Here is an 18922-nt window from a genome sequence, read left to right as displayed (position 1 = left end):
TAAGGACTTAAGAAAACCAGCCGTAGAGAAAGCAGACATCTGACACAGTGCAGGTTAAGTTTAGTTTTTTTTTTTAAAGGTGGTTCATAGAACCAAAAAAATGCACTCATGGAAAGGTCATACTGCAACATAAAATTCCAATACTGACTAGATCTTAAATTCAAGTCAGACTTGTATCCCTGTTTATAAGCAAATAGGAGTGGTGTCCTCAAACTAACAAGAGCTACTGCACTCCATGCTCATTTCTAATGTAATACTGCAGTTATGTGAAGAATTAATTTAGGTCATTTAACAGAACATACAACAGTAGAGCAAAGTCTTCAGAAATCAACCTCCCCATAACACTTAAAACAAAGTAATATTTTATCAACCTCACTATCTTTCCCCCTGTTCCAGCTCCTCCCTTCAGTCCTCAACAGTAAGGGAACTTTTATACAATATGGAGCCCACTGAGGCTGTGATAAGTAGGGTCCCTGTATTGTACCGGAATACAAATAAACAGAAGCACCCAGTTTTTTCCTGAACCTAGCCCTATACTGACCGACACAAGCTCCTGTGGTCACGCTATGGGAAACTAAGTTCCAGCTTTGTTTAGGCTGCAGTGGCGGAGGAGAAAGGGAAGTAGCTTGATGCCACTGCAGCTAGACAACAGTGCTGTGCAAAGCCTTCCCCTATAACTCCTTTCATAAACTGCTAAAAGACTCAGGACATCTTAAAAAAAAAAGAGGAGGGGGGGAGCGATGTTCAAGCACAATGTGATTAAAGCAGCAGGATCAGCATCCCCACCCTCACAATAGCACATGCAGGAGTACCCTTACCTCAACAGGAAGAGATGGAGTGTGCATATAAGCACATAAGTTGGACTAAAGAATGTTAACCTCCATTTATATGAAAGTGACCAACTTCACTTTTGAAACAAAAGCTTGGACTTCACATACTCACTTCACCTTAGATGTCTTTTACACCTACAATTAGCTGTTGTACATTAGTTTCACAGCAAGTCTGGTAACAGATAAATGGATGCACTGCAGCATTAGTGCCAGTCTTACGAGAAAACGGTTTAGCTTAGCAACAGGGTGATCCTCACCACAGGAGATAATTCTTGCATTTCTAAAACCCCTTTTTCTTTATTTTAAAATTATTCTGTGCATATACAGGGCAAAGGTGGTGGGGAAATACCCGGTTGGTCTACCCTCATACTACTGCTCAAAGTTAAAGTGCAGGCTCCTGGTAACAGATTCTCTGCCCATTGGATCGAACAAGGGCTGCTACATTCAAGGATTTTTCAGCATAGGTAGTAATGCACATATAACCTATCACAGGAGCTGTTCTGAAGAAGCTTAGGACAGGAAAGATGCTTTTGAGGAAAAACAGTAATATTCTAGTAAAGAGAGATGGTGGACTATCCCCCCCTCTTCCAGGGTCAAAAATGAATGTATGAAAACCACAGCAGCCAAACAAAATATAATACACAGTAGCCACCCCAGCTGAATTAGATGAGGAAAGACTGTACCGCAACTGCAAAGCCTTCTGGAATTCCGCTACCCTACATTTGCCTCAGGCTAATGCTCAGCTCAGGTTGTTTGTTTAAAACAGAATTTTCCCTTCAGAAACAAAATAATTTCTAATTGCCAGCTCCCCGTGCACGCAGTGAAGGTCAGGCTCTTGCTGCTGTTGCCATACCTGTTTTTAGGCATTGGTCAGTTGGACCTTGACAGACAAGCAGATGGCAGAGATAGTGTCCTCCATCTTACAGCAGTAAGTCACTGCTGTCTTTGGCCCTAGGCTACTGTCTCTTCAATGGTACTAGTCAAAGACTACAGTGTGCCATTCAGTTCCATCTTCTGCTTAATTTAGTCAAAAGATTTTGAATTTAAAATTATCTCAAGAACAGCAGCTGTTTGTGTTGGGTTCTGGCATCCTGTCCATCTCCTCTCCTTTCTTCCATACCCTGACTTTGGAGTGACATCTGCATGGAATTCATAGTTGGCTCTTTCCAAACCATTGTTCTTTACCCTCTCCAAATCTAAACCATCAAATGAGCAAATAAAAACATGCACCCTTCCTCCCTACAGCTGAAGGGCTTAGACTGCAAGTTCCCTACTAAAGAGAAACACCTGATAGGTCCAGGATTGGGCAAAGGAACAAATATGCAGGGGAAAAAAGGTTACATTAAAAGTCATTTTCTTCAGATCACTCCCCAGACCTTAATTCATCAAGATGGGTGGGGATCATCTGTTTGTTCTAGAGGCACTAGAAAAAGTATTGTATGGATTACAAATCGTGCATTAATACAAATATAAAATACATCTGGAGAAATCCAATCCATAAAAAGTTTGAAATGCATTAAAATCCAAGAGAGACTCAGAATAAAGTGCAGTGGGTGGGCAGTCTTCGTTCTGACACTTGTATGGTTCTGTCTTAAACTGTGCTGCTTACTCTTCCATCCAGCACTTTCTTCTATCGCTCTCTCTTGCTCTGCTGGATTCTATCACATTCTGTTTATTCCCTATTTCATTAAGGAGGACACACATGTATTTGCTTCCTCACCCAGTGCCAGGACTGTGCACTAGCTCAGCCAAGTAAAGTGAAGAAAAAGCAAACTTATCAGCCTTTAGAAGAGCATTTGATCCTGCAACATTATAAAGGGCCTTTTCATCAATAACTTCTTTTCATGAACTCCCACATCACCTTCTATTAGGTTTTCTTACCTGTAAAAGCCATTTAATTTTAAATGAAGAAAGTCACACACTGGCTTTGGCCACTTCACCTTCATCACGGAAGCACCTTGGAGGAGGTGAGCACTTAGCATCTTCCAAGAGTGAACATTACCCAGCTGCTGTTTTCATTGCCTTCAGATAACTAGCGGAAAGCAGCCAAGGTAGCCAGAAGCCACTAAGGAAAGGTCCGAGTGTCAGCACCCTGATGAAACACCCCATCTGCGCCTAGCGGAACTTCCACATCACTTGATTCATCTCTAGCTCAAAATACATGACTAGGTTGGAATATGTGTGGTTGTTGCTGTCAGTGCTTTTCCTCCCACATCAGTCTGTGAACCCTGGCAGATATGTCTAAGTGTAGTACACTTCACAAAGGGAGATTACAGGCCTTCTCCCTCTCCTACCTCTTGGCCTATAAACTCTACATTCAGCCTGATTCCTCAGGGGTCAGTTCAAGAAGGGGTTAAATCATCTTTCATTAGGAGAGGCTGGATTTCTCCCTCTTCAGCATGGAGAGCACTAAGCTGAACTCAGCCCCTGTGGTTTCAGCTAATGAGCGAGGGTCATTTTTCAAACTGGCAGCCTTCACACAAGGCTAAAGGCAATAGCCAGAGTATATGGACACAGTGTGGGAGGTGGGGTTCAGGGACAGCAGGTGTGAGCAGAGTGCCTTCCTAAATAAATCTAGTATCCCATGGCTTCGTTTTGTCCTGGGACTGCAAACTGTTGGGTCTCTTCTAGTCCCCTTTTCCACTATGTACTTCACTAGACAGGCTGCAGGGGGGCCATCTGCAAGTCATGTTCCCTCTCCCTTATGGAGAGAAGTTATTTCCATATCTTTCACAGCCAATCACCCTGGCATTTCCATCCCATCTTACTCCACATCATACACACTCATTAAAAAACAAACTTCTTCTGCCATGTTTGACTATGCCTTAACTGGACAAGTTGATATTATTGCTTTTGCCTGTACTCTTTGGTGAGTTTGTTTGGGCAAGAACACCCAGGAAGATAGCAAAGGAAGTACAGACACCAACACAACCCACCCTGTAAACCAACATGAACAAGGAAACAGATGCAATGGTGGTGTGAGAGCAGACCAGCAACACCATTATAAGGTGACTAGACGGGTGCCTGGCTCTTGACTACTGTTCTGCATTTGTGCTTGCAGACTAAGCACTGCAGTGGTTCAGTGATAGAGAGTGTAGCACCGTACTACCAGGACAGAGGGAAATGATTGCAAAACCAGAACCAGATGGCTCCTTGTTGCTCATTTCCCTTCACCCAGCCAGGGCCTCCTCCCTTTCTACCCCACTTAGAGTTCATCCTGCAATTGCAATTAGGTTTCCATTCCCCAAGGCAATTCCTCTCTGCTGAGGTTGGCCTCTCAGCAGCAGTGTAACAAACTAGCCGTGGGGACGCTGGTGGTTATCTCTGCTCCTCCTGAGCAGCTGCAGCCTTGGGCCTCTGCTGTCAAAGCTGGAAGAGGGGATCATATTTCCTAATTTCCTGCAGAAGGCGCCCTATGTCCAGATTGGCTTCTGCTAGGGCAATTTTCATGGTGTGCAGCTCCTTCTGCAATGCTGGGGCTTCCTTTAGCTACAAAAGACGAGGAGAGAGAGAGAGAAGATTTTGCAAAAGGTAAAAAGCAAAACAGACCAGACTGATGATTTCTCGCAGTACTGTCAAATTGGAATATGAAACCAGGAGCTTAGAGACTACCTGCAGCTACATGTCAGAGAGCAAACAAAGCCTACTGACATACTGATTCCATTTGGCTTTCTTGCAGGAGTAGCTGCTGACAGATGCACTTCCAACTGTTTCCTAGAATACCTTTCCTAACCATTATTATATTCAGCCTGCACAACCATCAGTGGCAGTCTAATGGCCACCAGTCTCCATAGATTCCCACCCCACTTCTAGATATGTGAACCAACTTGCAGCAGGAGGGGATTTTCCTGCACAACAACGTGCGTCACCCAACTATACTTGCAGGGAAGGCAGAGGGACAAATATTGGGCTCCATTCTGCATCCTTACATATGTGAATTATCCTTATCCTCATAAGCAGGCATACCAAAGTTAACAGGACTCCTCGTGTAAGGACACCAGGAACCTCCCCTTAATTCAGTCACATCTGTTTCTACCTCGTCGACTGAAGCTACCTATTATACATATAGCCCTCGGAATCCCTTGCACAGCTTCACAGCATATGGCAAGGCAAATGTCAACAATGTCTTGGACAATCATGTTTATTTAGGGTCTTCCTTGAGCTGTGTTATTTTTTCATTCAGAATTTAGGCCTCAATCCTGCTCCCACTGACTTCAGTAGGATCAGGAAATTAATTACTATTATTGTATTACTGTAGCACCTAGGGTTTCCAGTTGTGATCACCAATCCATTATGCTAGGTGCTACACACACAATCAGAGGCAGTCCCTGCCCCGAACAGATTACAACCTAAATAGCTAAGGCAAAGAATGGGAAGGAAAATAGAGGCACAGAGTGGAGAACTGGCTTGCCCAAGGTCACCCAGCAGGCCAATGGCAGAGCCAGGTCTCCTGAATCCCAGTTCAGCACCTCATCCATAAGACCACATTGCTTCCTTCAGCACATTTTTCAATAGCCAATCAGATTATCTGGTAATGCCTGTGTAAAGGAAGGGCAATAAAAAGTGGAGGTTGTTTTTGCTTGTTTGCGATACACAATTATTTGGGTTCCAGATGTTTGGATCAAATAAAATGGAAGATCATATTACAGGGTGAGAGAATTAAGCAGAAGGCTCCATGTTACCCGAAAATTCTCATGTCTATAGGACTCATTCTGTGGTTGCTTACGACCTGTTTTCTAAAAGTCACCGCATCTGAAAGAACATCTTCCCTTCAGGGATTGGACAGGTGGCCGAAAGATGGATCCCCTCAGAAAACAATGTTCGTGAAAGTGATCAGGAGAGTTTGCTGCAGGATGATGCAGGCATTGCAGTTGATTCTGGGTTGAGTGTGAAAGGTGGGGTGGGAACTGAATCCTGACTGCTCTCATAAGAGAACATTAGTGCTTCCTGTCTATAAACACCCTTGATAAGGAAAGAGACATGCACGTATAGGCCTTACATTTCCCAACCCTGTATTTTCTCGTCTGCAGCCAGCTGTCTGGGACACAAGCTATTGTCTATTTGTCTGGAAGGAAACATGCAGAAATGGCTTACATGTAGTTCATGTACTGCTCCTGTTGGGACTGCCAAGAGTCTCTTTACTGGGACCTTCTTTTCCTTCAGACCTTGCTCAGGCTTTTTCTGTAAAGATAGTCCCTCCTTTTGTGCAGCTGGAAAAGAACACAGAAATACTCATATGTGCACTTATACCATGAAGTACTTTTCATAAAAGAGTTTCAAAGTGCTGTACAGACACAAGTATTATCCCCTTTTTAAAAATGCCTGTACCGATGCACAAAAAGAAGCTACTTGCTCAGTCTTCACAAGTCAGTGACAATGACAACCAGAACCAAGAAACTTCCAGTCCCATTTTAACAATTACACCAATGCTGCCTCGAGCTTCTAATTTATAATCTCAAGCAAAAGTTTGTGAACAAGCAAGAAGCTACACCAGTAGGTGTGGATGCATATGAGAATATCGGAGTATTGTAGGAGAGGGGTGCTTGGACATAACAGGGGACATAATATTCTTAGCCTGTTCCAGCAGAAGTGGTTGCAGAGAATAAGGAAACACTGGATGCTGATCAGATACTCCAGCTCTAGCCTCACACAGCAGAGGCAGATTTCAGTTCCGGTCTCTACTAGCAGGAATCACTGCAGAGTGTTCTAGTCTCCAGTAATGGTGGTGAAGGAAGGAAAATCAAGGCTTCTCTACTTTACTGACCTGTTACTGAGAACACTCCATCATCGCTGCGCTTCACAACAATATGATCCACCGCCAAGGTTATGGGGATGGTGCCAGGAGAGGTAGGGTACATCCGAGGGCTGTCATCCTGCAAAACAAAAACAATTATCAGCTACCACATGCAACTCTGAAAAAGAGCAATGCAGCAAAGGATTTCCTTGCAAGTTCTCACAGTAGCCATGTTACTGCTTCTGGCACTTCCAGATCCCATCCAGGGCTGACCATTAAACAGAAGAGAATGCCTTTGCACAAGGGCTGCATGTAACCCTTAGTTATCTTTGCAGAAGCCCTCCCAGGTGGCAAAAGGGAATTCAGTCACAGCCCTGAAGACAACCTGGGTCAGTCTCTCACCACAAACCCCCTGAAATCCACATCTCATAGTTAGTATCTTGCATGTCCCAGATTCAAATTTCCATCAAAATTCATCAATATTGGCCCTTAATAATCTGCAGATGTCCCTGCTGCTTCATAGTAAGCCTAGCCCATGCTTGTCTGAGAAGACACAAACCAAAGGAAGGAGCATGTAATGGTCGTACGGAGTATGACGCACACATATGGCTGGTTACAGGTGGGTTATTAGACATCTCTCTGCACCAGGTGCCCTCTCTCACTGAGTAAGTGGCAATAATACTACCACCACCCAGTTCTTATACAACTCTTTCCTTCTGAAGATCTCTAAGGGCTTCACAAAGGGTCAGTATCATTGTCCCCATTTTACAGATGCAGATGAGAAGAGTGGCACAAAGGGGTTAAGCGAGTTTCCTGACACTGCAAAGCACATCACTGGCAAAACTGGGAAGAGAACCCAGGAGTTTCAGACTCCCAGTCACATGCCCCGTGGTCAAACCATTATACTACAATTCCAAGGAGCTACCTGTTCACCATTAAGGTCATTTTAAAAGAGGCAGAGGAAAGGGTAGAGAACCATTCTGCACACTTTATTAAGGAAATGGCACCTCTCCAGACAGCCACAGTTCTCTTTCACTGGTAGAACCTTACCCACAGCTGAGCCCTGAATACCCCCTTTTCCCTGCCAATGCACACACAAACACACCTTCAGTGTAATCTTGGCATCCACCATTTCTATCTTCATGGGAATCACCTCAGGTACCACTTCGTCCTCAAGGAAGGGTCCAAGGTTGGTGAGGGAGGACATCAGGAGCTCTGCACAATAGCTGTGGATCTGGATGTGAAGGAACCCATTCTGGACAGCCAGAGGTGAGTGCACAATGGCGCTTGGTCCTATTTCAAGTCGTAAGCACACTTCTGGCTGGGTCTGATTAGCTTCTGTGCCTAAGAGCTTCTCTATGCTTGGATCCCCTAGAGGCACAGAAGAAAATCATAGCAGTGGGGGACTAGATGGTATCGGCCGTAGGCTATAGAGACATGCAGCCTATAAAGGCTTTCATTGCTCAGGCACTGGATGAAATCCAGTCCATGATGGTAGTGATCAGGAGTCCTGACTGGTGTTCAGTACCCATGTGAAATGAGTTTGAGTCCCATTTTCAAATGGACAAGTGTCCACATCACAGAATCCACCAACACAATTGACCCCCTCAGTGGCAGTCACGTGAGCCCCCAAATTCACCCCCCGCTATGTCTGCTCCAGACCGTTTCAGTGTTCTTGAGGACTCCACAGCACCTAAAATCTTACATGTATCAGGCAAAACTCCACTCTCTCATTAGGGACCTTTTGTACAAGAGAGGAGGCTTTTGCATTCCAATTGAATGCTATGTAATTCTGTAATTTTATTATGCCCCCTAATGGCAAAAGGATGTATCGCTATCAAGGGGCATCAGTAATTGCTACTCTTTCTTTCTTTCTTTCTTTCTTTCTCTCTCTTTCTTTTTAAAGATTTCTAAGCTTGAACTCAGTGCTGGTGAAACACCCCAGATTAAACACACTGAGTCTGAAGATGTCCACAGCACAGATAACAGCATCAGAAGCAGCAGTGCAAACTTCCCCACATAGCTTCTGTAAGCATTATTAATTATATGCATTACTGTAGCATCTAGGAACTCCAGTCAAGAGTCAGGTCCCAACTGCAGTAGGCACTATAGAGACAAAGTCCCTACTCCAGAGAGCTTTTAGCCCAAGAGGTCACTATCTGACCTAGACTGAGCCACCTTTAGGCATGATGGAGAAGTTCAGTCTCCAAGGCCAATTCGATCCTTGGTTTCTCAGCTGAGGTTACCAACAAGGGGCCCCACTAGTATTATAAAGCTGGAAGGGACCACAGCGATCATCTAGTCTGACCTGCATAACACAGGCCATAGGACTGCCCTGCATCGATTCCTGTTTGAACTAGAGCATGTCTTTTAGAAAAGCACCTCATCTTGATTTAAAACTTGCAAGTGCAGGAGAATCCACCATGACCCTTGGTAAATTGTTCCAATGGTTAATTACACTCACTGTTAAAAATTTGCACCTTATTTTAGTCTGAATTTGTACAAAGTTAAATGCCATACAAAAGTCCAGGTGTAGTATATCAACACTATCACCATTATCAACCAAACTTGTAATCTTGTAAAAAAAAAATACCAGGTTAGTTTCACAAGATCTATTTCCATAAAGCCATATTGATTGGCATTAATTAATTACATTACTCTACTTTAATTCTTTCTTCATCAAGCCCTTTATCATCCACTCCATTATTTTGCCCAGGATCAATGGCTGTCCTATAATTACCCAGGTCAACCTGTTTACTCTTTTTAAATATTGGCAAAACATTAGATTTCTTTTAGTTCTCTGAAACTTCCCCAACGTTGCAAGACTTGTTTAAAAAAAATCAGCATTATAGTCCAGCGAGTTCCACTGCCAGTTCTTTGAAAACTCTTGGATGCAAGTTATTTGAACCTGATGATTTTAAAATGTCTAGCTATAATAGCTGCTTTTTAAATATCCTCCTTAGTAACTGGTGGAATGGACAGTATTTCATCATCATATGATGTAACTATATCATCTGTCTTCTTCCCAACTATAGAAAATACATTATTGAATATTTTTTCCTTTTATGAATTATGATTGACAATTTTTCCATATAGGAATGGACCAATAGCATTATTAGGATTCTTTCTATTCTTAATATACTTGAAAAAGTCCTTATTGTCCTTAGCTCTGCTAGCCGTAGATTTCTTCTTGTGTCATTTTCCTTTCCTTATCAATTTTCTACAGTTCCTAGCTTCTGCTTTCTATTCATATATACATCTCCCCAATATATTTTATAGCTGCTTTCATTACTCCTCTAAACCAGGTTGTTTTTTCAACCAGTTTAGCCATCCCTGAGAGTGGAATTGTGACTTTTGCAGCATGTAGTGAAATGTTCTTAAAGACTTCCCAATTATCCCATTCACATATCTCTGTTTAAACTCTTTCTCCCAACTGATTTGTCTTATAATTGTTCTCAACATTGTGAAATTGGCTCTTTTAAAGCACAAGTATCTATCTATCACTGATTTAGACTTTATTCTGTTTGGACATAAAAATGTAATCAATTGTGGTGGAGGAAGCATGATGTAGCCACCTGTCCACTGTGAACTGAGATTGGATTGAGAGCCACCAAAACAGCCATGGAAACAACTTTTGGACATTGGATTTGAACCACTGAGACAGAGGCTCTCAATATTGTTAACATTTCACATACATTGTTACTGCACATGAACACTGAAAACAATATTTATAGTTCATGGCTCCCTAATAACAGCCAGTGCCTGATGCTCTGGTTTCAAAGCCAGCAGATCCAACGGCCAGCATCTTACCCATACAGCTGCTTTGTAGATACTGCCACATTCCAATATTGCCCAACTGCTCTAGAGTAACCTCCATAACTTGTACAGCAAGTGACAGATCATCGCCTCTTGCCTCTATCCCGCAGTTCACCTCATTCATTTTCAGCACCAGAACAGAGACCTGAAACAGCAAGTCACAGTACCACTTGTCAAAATAGCTACACTGCCCCCTTTGCAAGCTTCCTTTAAAGAAAGATTTTAGGGAGAGGGAGGAAAGAAATCTGACCAGCTGAAGGCTAGGGTCTTCTCCACTCTGAGAAGCTGAGCTGTTCATGTCAGGTGTCCCTCTATCCTTATCTTCTGCCATTGGGCTCGCTCTGCTGCCCGCATCCTGAAGGTACTGAAGAAGTTGTCCCCGGGTGGGGGAATCCAGGCTAGGCTCTGAAAACAGATTATGAATACTCAGATACAGTTCCACTTTGCCACCTTCCTGAAAACCATCAAAATCATCTTGGATTGATTTAATTTAAAGATAGAGAGCTCAAATGACACATTTATTGTAATCCCCAACACCACACTTTGCCCTTCTGCAGCACCTTTACAAATATTCCACCTACCTATGTACTTCTATAGCACTAATCACTGAAATATCCAAGTGCCTTAGAATTCTAACATGAATACAAAAGGATCACGCTGCTGTCCTTCTCTCCACCACATCCCCTTCTGAAACCCAGGAGGGCTATCTATTTTTGTTATATTTAAGTGTATTTATTTGGGGGAATGGTAGGCTGAAGAAGTGGGTTCTGAACGTTGTGTTCTGCAGGTCCAGAGATTCGTGGTCATTGTGATTCTTCCGATGAAGTGAGCTGTAGCTCACGAAAGCTTATGCTCTAATAAATTTGTTAGTCTCTAAGGTGCCACGGGTACTCCTTTTCTTTTTTCCCCCAATAGTGATATGTATAGTCACAGACCAGCTGCCCAGGGGCTGCCTCTTGCAATCAATCTCAAAGTTGGCACTCATTGTTCCAGAGGAACATACCCATTACAGGAGATTATGACCATGCAGAGTGAGGCATTCGGGTAATGTGGGCCCAGCCATGAAGGGCTTTGAAGAGAAGGACATTATATATATCTTGATTTTAGTAAAGCTTTTGATACTGTCTTCCATGACCTTCTCATAAAGAAATTAGGGAAATACAACTTAGATAGAGCTACTATAAGGTGGGTGCAAACATGGTTGGAAAACCATTCCCAGAGAGTAGTTATCAGTGGTTCGCAGTCATGCTGGAAGGGCATAACGAGTAGGGTTCTCGGTCCAGTTCTGTTCAATATCTTCACCAATGATTTAGATGATGGCATAGAGAGTACACTTATAAAGTTTGTGGATACCACCAAGCTGGGAGGGGTTGCAAGTGCTTTGGTGGATAGGATTAACATTCAAAATGATCTGGACGAACTGGAGAAATGGTCTGAAGTAAACATAATGAAATTCAATAAGGACAAATGCAAAGTCCTACACTTTGGAATGAACAATCATTGGACACATACAAAATTGGCAATTGCCTAGGAAGAAGTACTGTGGAAAGGGACCTGGGGATCATAGTGGACCACACGCTAAATACGAGTCAACCTTGTAACCCTGTTGCAAAAAAAGCAAACCTCATTCTGGGATGTATTAGCAGGAGTGTTGTAAGCAAGACACGAGAAGTAATTCTTCTGCTCTACTCGGCGCTGAGTAGGCCTCAACTGGAGACCTTGTGTCCAGTTCTGGGAGAGAAATTTCAGGAAAGATATGGACAAATTGGAGAAAGTCAAGAGAAGAGCAACAAAAATGATTAAAGGTCTAGAAAACATGATCTATGAGGGAAGATTGAAAAAATTTGGTTTGTTTAGTCTGGAGAAGAGAAGACTGAGAGGGGACATAACAGTTTTCAAGTACAAAAAAGGTTGTTACAAGAAGGAGGGAGAAGAATTGTTCTTCTTAACCTCCAAGGATAGGACAAGAAGCAATGGGCTTAAATTGCAGCAAGGGAGGTTTAGGTTGGACATTAGGAAAAATTTCCTAACTGTCAGGTTGATTAAGCACTGGAATAAATTGCCTAGGGAGGTTGGGGAATCTCCATCATTCAAGATTTTTAAGAGCAGGTTAGACAAACACCTGTCAGAAATGGTCTAGATAATACTTAGTCCTGCTGTGAGTGCAGGAGACTGGACTAGACCTCTCGAAGTCCCTTCCAGTCCTATGATTAATTAATCAAGTCTCAACTTCCCTGTGAGGTAGGTAACTATCCCTCCCATTTTACAGATGAGGAAACAGAGGAAGTGACTGGTCCATAGTCATGCAACAAGACTGTGGCAGAGCTGGGAATAGAATCCAGATCACCGAAGTCCCAGTTCCATGTTTAAACCCCTCTCTAGAGTTAACTCCACATTTTGAGTGTGCCAGTGACCATACCATACAGATACCAGTAAGGTTCTCTTAGCCTGCACTTGCCCTACAACTTCTTTCATGGAGAAGGCATCTCAAAAGGTAGTATCGGAGAGATTCATACTGGGTGAACTGCCCAGAAGCGAGTGATCAACAGGATCAGTTAGAGACAGACATAGTGGGATCCCTAGTATAAATCACCCCATTAGCTACATCAGAGATCAATCTGGCTGCGTAAACTAATAATGGAAGAAAGCATACAGGCAGTTCTAGTTACCAGGGTCCATGAGCATCACGAAGCCATCACTGCTATCACTGTCCACAGACAGCCTGTCCTCAGGGCAGTTTCCGTCTAGGGAGGTGGCATGAAAGGAATGCTGGGATGCAGTCCTCTTCATGGAGAAGAAATGCATTCGGCGGCTGCTGCCGCCCACAGGGGTTGCTGCCCCCTCTTCAGCTTTAGTCACAGGCTCCCTACCAAAAACCCACAGAAACGGATAGCTTAGCCTCCAGGCACTAAATTCATTATCACAGTTACACTATTTCTATATTAAACAATACAATGTTATCAGCACAGCTTGTGGCTTCATTTAGAATTGTCAGGGATGGAATAGTGGGCAAAGCAGAATGAAACAGAAAATTTAATCCTATTTCTCCACAGCAGAGACTGTGACAGTGCAAGCTTCCTGGCATCTCAGTCCTCTCCTGGAAGTACCACCTCTGCAGGAGAGAGAAAATGTAGGACTTCAGTTCGTGCCTTCTCTGCTGTATCTACTAGCATGGGGACCTGTTATATTTAATCTAATAGTGGCTTGTGTGGACACCTGTCTACAGGGACTTAGATTGAGATCTACCCAGACATTTCACCAAGGCCACTGAACAGCCATCAGGTTACTTGGGCTAGGATTGAACTAGCAACCTGGAGATGAAAGGGTCCGAGTCGCATTACCAACTCGCTGCACTATCCCAGCCACCCTAGTCCCCAGCTTTCTGTATTACCTCGTGAAGAACAATTGGCATGGGACCAGCTCACTAAGAACTGAACTGGGAATCACCAACACATCCCAAAGGCAGTTAAACACCTGTTGGATGGTCAGAATTTTAGGTCATGGCCAACCTGGGCTGTGCTGCACTGATAACAAAGAAGTAAAAGGTTCCTGTATGCCTTGAGCCATCCAGTCCTCAGCAGTCCTTACCCGCTGACGTGTCTTAACTTCTTGCACCTCCTTCATATGGGGGATAGAGAAAAAGTCACAGGAAAGTGAGAAGGGAGAAGTGGGCTTACCCTTGCAGGAGGGGATGGTTAGGGGTCGAACCATACAACACCTGATAGATGTTAGTCACATCATTTATTGCACTACTAGAAGATGCTCAGATACTACCGTGATAAGCGCAGTATAAGAACCTACATTAAACAGAACAAATATTGCATTTACCTACACTACCTGGAAGCAGAGATTCAAATTTTTGCAGTAGCATCTACAATATACAACACAATTTACTATGCGCCAGTGTTTTAGATGAGACCTTAAGAACCAGGGTCCTGCCTTCTCTTAAACATTAGAATCATGAGATCTTTAAAAAAGAATAGGGATTTGCCCAGGCATCTTTGGCCAAAATTCCTTCCTACTATTGCACAGCAAACTGCCTGCTGCCCTCCACCCCAGAAGTGGCTACATTACAGCAATGAAAGGTGCTAGAGACTATGGGAAGTATAGGATCTTGGATCCAAGCCACTAGCAAGAGGAAGGAAGCAGTCAGCCAACATTTTGCCCCCTTCCCAGAAAGTGAATGGCCTATAGTTTAAGTGTAGAGTGAGAGGGAAAGATGGACTTCTAAAGGGGAGAGGAAATGTGGATGTGTCACTGTTAAACTCCACCCCCCACCTCAACTTTGCTGTTGCTGTTCGGAAGGGTGAGAGGAGAAATCACTCACTTGGTTGGGGGTAGAGAGAGCATTTTCTCCATGGTAGAAGCCATCTTCTCCCGGCTCAGGCTGAAAGCATCTTTAGTGATAGACATGGCTTCCTTTGTGAGGTCCATGGTCACGTGCAGAGCTTCCTTAGTGGCATCCTTAGTCATATGCAGCGCACTTGATAATTCTACCTCTAGGTTCTTCAAGGGGATGAGTTCTGCCTGCTTCTGGAGAATGTCGTCTCCACTCTCTAATGGTAGTGCATCTGTGGACTGGCTGGAAGAAAGGGCAAGAGGGGTTTGAGGGTGGCTGCTGGGCTCGCTCAGTCTCTCTGTATCCAGGGCTTCTACGGCTTCATGTGCTTCCTCAACTGGGCCCCTCTCCAACATGCTCTTGCTCTGTGGATCTGCTGGGTCAGCTGCTCCCAGAGCTCCATCACTCAAGGATCCAGGCAGTCTCTCTGGCAACAGGGTCATGCTCACATCCATGTTTTCAATTCCGCTTTCTTCCAGGACTTTTGAGGGGCTGCTCGTTTCCTTCTCTGACCTGCCATCTGATTTGAGCTCCTTCTCTTCAGTAGCCAGCCCCTCCCTGCTGTCTGAGGGTGAGAGCTCAGATTCTATCAGGCTCGTTGAATCAGAGTCCATGGACCTGGGTTCCGAGCCAGAGCCTGGGATGGGATGCATCAGCAGGGCCATTTCAGCACTGTTGAACATGATGCCCATACATGCAGTCACAGGTTCTAAGGAAGATCCAGTCAATTCCTGCGTATCTTGGGCCAATTTCTCCTGCAGCGTCTGCAAAATCTCCTTCATCCTGAGCAGCACCAGGTATTGGTAGTGGTTGAGCCGCATTTTCACATGAGCGGTCGAGTAGGCAAGCATGTGAATATCTGCAGAGGCTTCCATCTCTTGAGCATCCTCTCTGCCATCATCACAGTCACATTCTCCCAAGATGTCCTTTGCCTCCGGGACCTTATTAATGCTTTTCAGGTCCTGCTCAGTCTTTGATCTTTGGCAGAGCCCAGGCTCTCTGGTATGGTCCTGATATTTGGCATGATTACTAAAACTAGCAGAAGGCTTTATTTTCAACTCTGAGGCAGCAGAGGCCTGCAGCTTGGACACCTGAGCTTGCTCCCATCTCTTGGGAAGGCAAGCCCAAATGGACAGGGGGAAAGGGTCAATAAAGTTAAGGGCTCTGCCCTTTGAACTCTCAGCCCCCTCAAAGTCCAGGGAGATCTGGGTGAAGTAAACAGACCACAAGTCTTCAGAAGCAGAGGTCCTCCAAGTTGAATGGGCAAAGCCGGTGCATTTCTGGGCTCTGGCTTCCACCTGATATGCGTGGCGTAAGAAGAGGGTGTGGAGGATGCTGAAGTTGTCCTGAGACTTTGGGAACTGAGTGTAGGTGGAGTGGAAGAACTCTGAATTGGCAAATCTGCGAAAGATGTTCTGGAGGGCTGAGCAGCTGCAGTGGGGATCGTAGCGCGAGTTGGTGGCAGTCATCTCCAAGGTGTGAATGGAGAGGGCCTTGGGACGGTCCCGGTGATCAGTTACTTTCTTCTCCACCGGGATACTTAGCTTCAGTGAGGGGGAATAAATAAGAAGGGGAGAGATTAGCAGCCCATTCTATGAAAGTATATTGCACTCAGGACAGTGGTTTCTGCTCTCTCTCTTAGCACGTATTCTGAGAATGACACACAGTCAGAACAACTGGTTTTTTAAAATGTATTTTGTTCTGAAAGGTGAAAAGATGCCAGCCCAATAGCACCAGTGACTGAAGTCCTTTATTAACCACAGCTTGGGCACCAACAGTGCAAGTTTATCCCACCCTGCTTCCACCCGTGCGCCCACATCTGGAAGGACCCACCTCTAGGGGAGAGAAGGGAATTTTGTCTCCAACGCCCATTTGGGCCTAAGCCTGCTTGCCAAGACTGCCAAGAACAAGGCTAGCCAGTGCCAAATGCAGTTGGATTTCAGTGCTGTGGACATTTGTCCACTGGGAACTGGTGTGAGACTCGCCAGCTCATTTTATATAGGCCAACAGCCATCAGACAGCAACAACTTTCAATTACTACTGCTTTAGCAGTCTTCAAATTGGCAACCTAGAGGAGAAAGACTCAATATACTACTACACCCTTTAGCCATCCACTCCTCCTCTTAAGCATCAACTTTCCTGCTTGCTCCAGGCTGGCTCTAAGAATGTGTTCTTCCATCCACAGATCACAAATCTAAATTAGCAGCAGTAGGGGCCAGTCTAGAAAGGTGGAGTTTTCATTCTCCTCTCATTCTGGGTTGCCATTGTACCTTGGTCTCTCACTTTTACCTTCAAGAAAGGGAGCAGGAAACCACTGCAGACTAGGGCAGGAAGGAAGTGAATGGTACCTTCAGCCTAAAGCCATCCAGTCGGACATCAACATGCTCATCCCGCTTTCCCGAGTCCTCCAGCTTGTAGATGGCTTTGAACTGCTCCAGGCTGCGATAGAGATCTAGGAAGAAGAGATTCACCCAGAGCACGCTCGTTGCATCCAGAGTAAACATCAGGCCATTCAGCTGCAGGTACAGGTTTGGGCAGGGAACTGGAGAGGATGAGAAAGGGGCAATGAATGATGACTCAAAGAAGCTGAAGTGGTTTGAGCATGGCTAGTTAAAGCCTTTAGAGAAAGCATTCACCACAGGCCAAGAACATTAGGGTGGCAGGGGAAGAGACCACACACAAACTACACTGTAATACTGTGCACTGGTAAGGCTGCCTTGTATTCAAGGATCTTCAAGTGCTTTATGGACATTAATTAAGATGCACAACACCCCTGTGAGATGGATCCCTATATCAGAGGGAGAAACTGAGGTGCAAAGGAAAAGTGACTCAGCCAAGTTCACACAGTGAGTGAGTGGTAGATCCAGGAACAGAACTCTGATTATCCTGATTCCTTTACTAGTGCAAAAGAAAGAAACAGGAGCCCAAGACTTGAACAGATAGAAATTGGGGTATATTTTCAGTAAGCACATGGGCAAATTATTGTCACACAAATTTAATCCTCTCTCCTAAGGGAATTTACCCAGGATTCCAGAAGAGTGCAAAAATCAACATATACACAGAGAGAGGAACATCATGAGACTAAACAAGAACAGAGATGCAGAGAAACTGACTCCCTAGTAGCTGTGAGGTGATTATGTATCAGGAGAGTTAAAGATGGGTTGGTTCCTTAGGAAGTTTACCAAGTGAGGTGCTAACCTTATTGCATTACCTGAAAATTCCTGATTGTCTGGGAAGTAATACTCTGTGAACTCGATATGAATTGCAGAGACCTGGTCTGGAAGGTTGAGGGATTTCCTTCTGCAGGAAAGCAAGGTGGAAGGTTTCTTACTCTGCTGACCGGCTGTGGAAACCTGAACAACAAAGACAAGTAGTTGCACTGCAGTCAGTTAGAAAAGTGACTGTTCCTATAGCATCACTGTTTCCCATATTCATCCTCTCTCAAAGATTTATTCCTGAACCAAATGTGCTCAGTTTACAAAATCAGAAAAATTGTCTTTCAAATGCTAGCACCTCCAACTCAAACCGGGATTCTAAAATCCAGCTGGGAGCTTTGAATCTTTATGCCTCCTGCATCACCACCAATACAAGATGTGGCAAGGAGAAGTTAATGGACAATTGTATTGATAGAGACCAGGTAGGTGGGTGAAGTAGTATTTTTTAGTGGACCAACTTCTGTTGGTTGAAGGGACAAAAGTTGGTCCAATAAAAGATATTGCTTCACCCACCTTGTCTCTCTCAGATCCTGAGACCAACATGGCTACAACACTGCCAACAAATTCTATTAATGACATGAGGCAGAACAGAATCCATCTCACTCTCTCGAAACTCTGCAAGGTTTACGTGTGCGTGTGCGAGAGAGAGAGAGAGAGACGGACAGGGTGTGTGTGTGTGTGTGTGTGTGTGTGTGTGTGTGTGAGAGAGAGAGAGAGACTGACAGGGGGTGTGTGTGTGTGTGTGTGTGTGTGTGTGTGTGTGTGTGTGTGAGAGAGAGAGAGAGAGAGAGAGAGAGAGACGGACAGGGTGTAAAGTTTTCTGAAGCATCTGGTATTGGTCACACTGTCAGAAACAGGATTCTGGATTAGATAGATTTTGGGTCTGATCCAGCCTGGCAATTCCTATGTTGCTGTCAGTGAAGACACTTACAAGAAACCCTCTCCCATCCTCACTAATTTCTCAAATACATAAAACATCATTTGCTCA

The 18922-nt window shown here is 44.3% G+C and overlaps 1 protein-coding gene across 4 annotated transcripts in view; it reads right to left on the bottom strand.

Moving 5' to 3' along the window:
* Window positions 1-58: 58 nt before the first annotated feature.
* The window catches only part of UHRF1BP1 (UHRF1 binding protein 1), a 56253-nt gene continuing 37389 nt past the window's right edge, over window positions 59-18922 (bottom strand). For 3 of the 4 annotated variants that reach the window (XM_038379579.2, XM_043500314.1, XM_043500313.1), the window contains exons 12-21: window positions 17931-18072; window positions 17068-17261; window positions 14708-16263; window positions 13050-13246; window positions 10631-10785; window positions 10375-10525; window positions 7670-7935; window positions 6595-6703; window positions 5925-6040; window positions 59-4319 (exon numbers count right to left, since the gene is read on the bottom strand). In XM_038379579.2, the coding sequence (XP_038235507.1) occupies window positions 4194-4319; window positions 5925-6040; window positions 6595-6703; window positions 7670-7935; window positions 10375-10525; window positions 10631-10785; window positions 13050-13246; window positions 14708-16263; window positions 17068-17261; window positions 17931-18072 (3012 nt within the window). In that variant the 3' untranslated portion in view covers window positions 59-4193. The remainder of the gene's footprint in view (window positions 4320-5924; window positions 6041-6594; window positions 6704-7669; window positions 7936-10374; window positions 10526-10630; window positions 10786-13049; window positions 13247-14707; window positions 16264-17067; window positions 17262-17930; window positions 18073-18922) is intronic. The other variant, XR_006276444.1, reaches the window with a different exon arrangement.

The sequence above is a fragment of the Dermochelys coriacea genome, chromosome 21 (assembly GCF_009764565.3).
Source record: "Dermochelys coriacea isolate rDerCor1 chromosome 21, rDerCor1.pri.v4, whole genome shotgun sequence".
NCBI lineage: Eukaryota > Metazoa > Chordata > Testudines > Dermochelyidae > Dermochelys > Dermochelys coriacea.
Note: the sequence above shows the minus strand (reverse complement) of the source record. Positions and strands in the feature narration are given on the sequence as shown.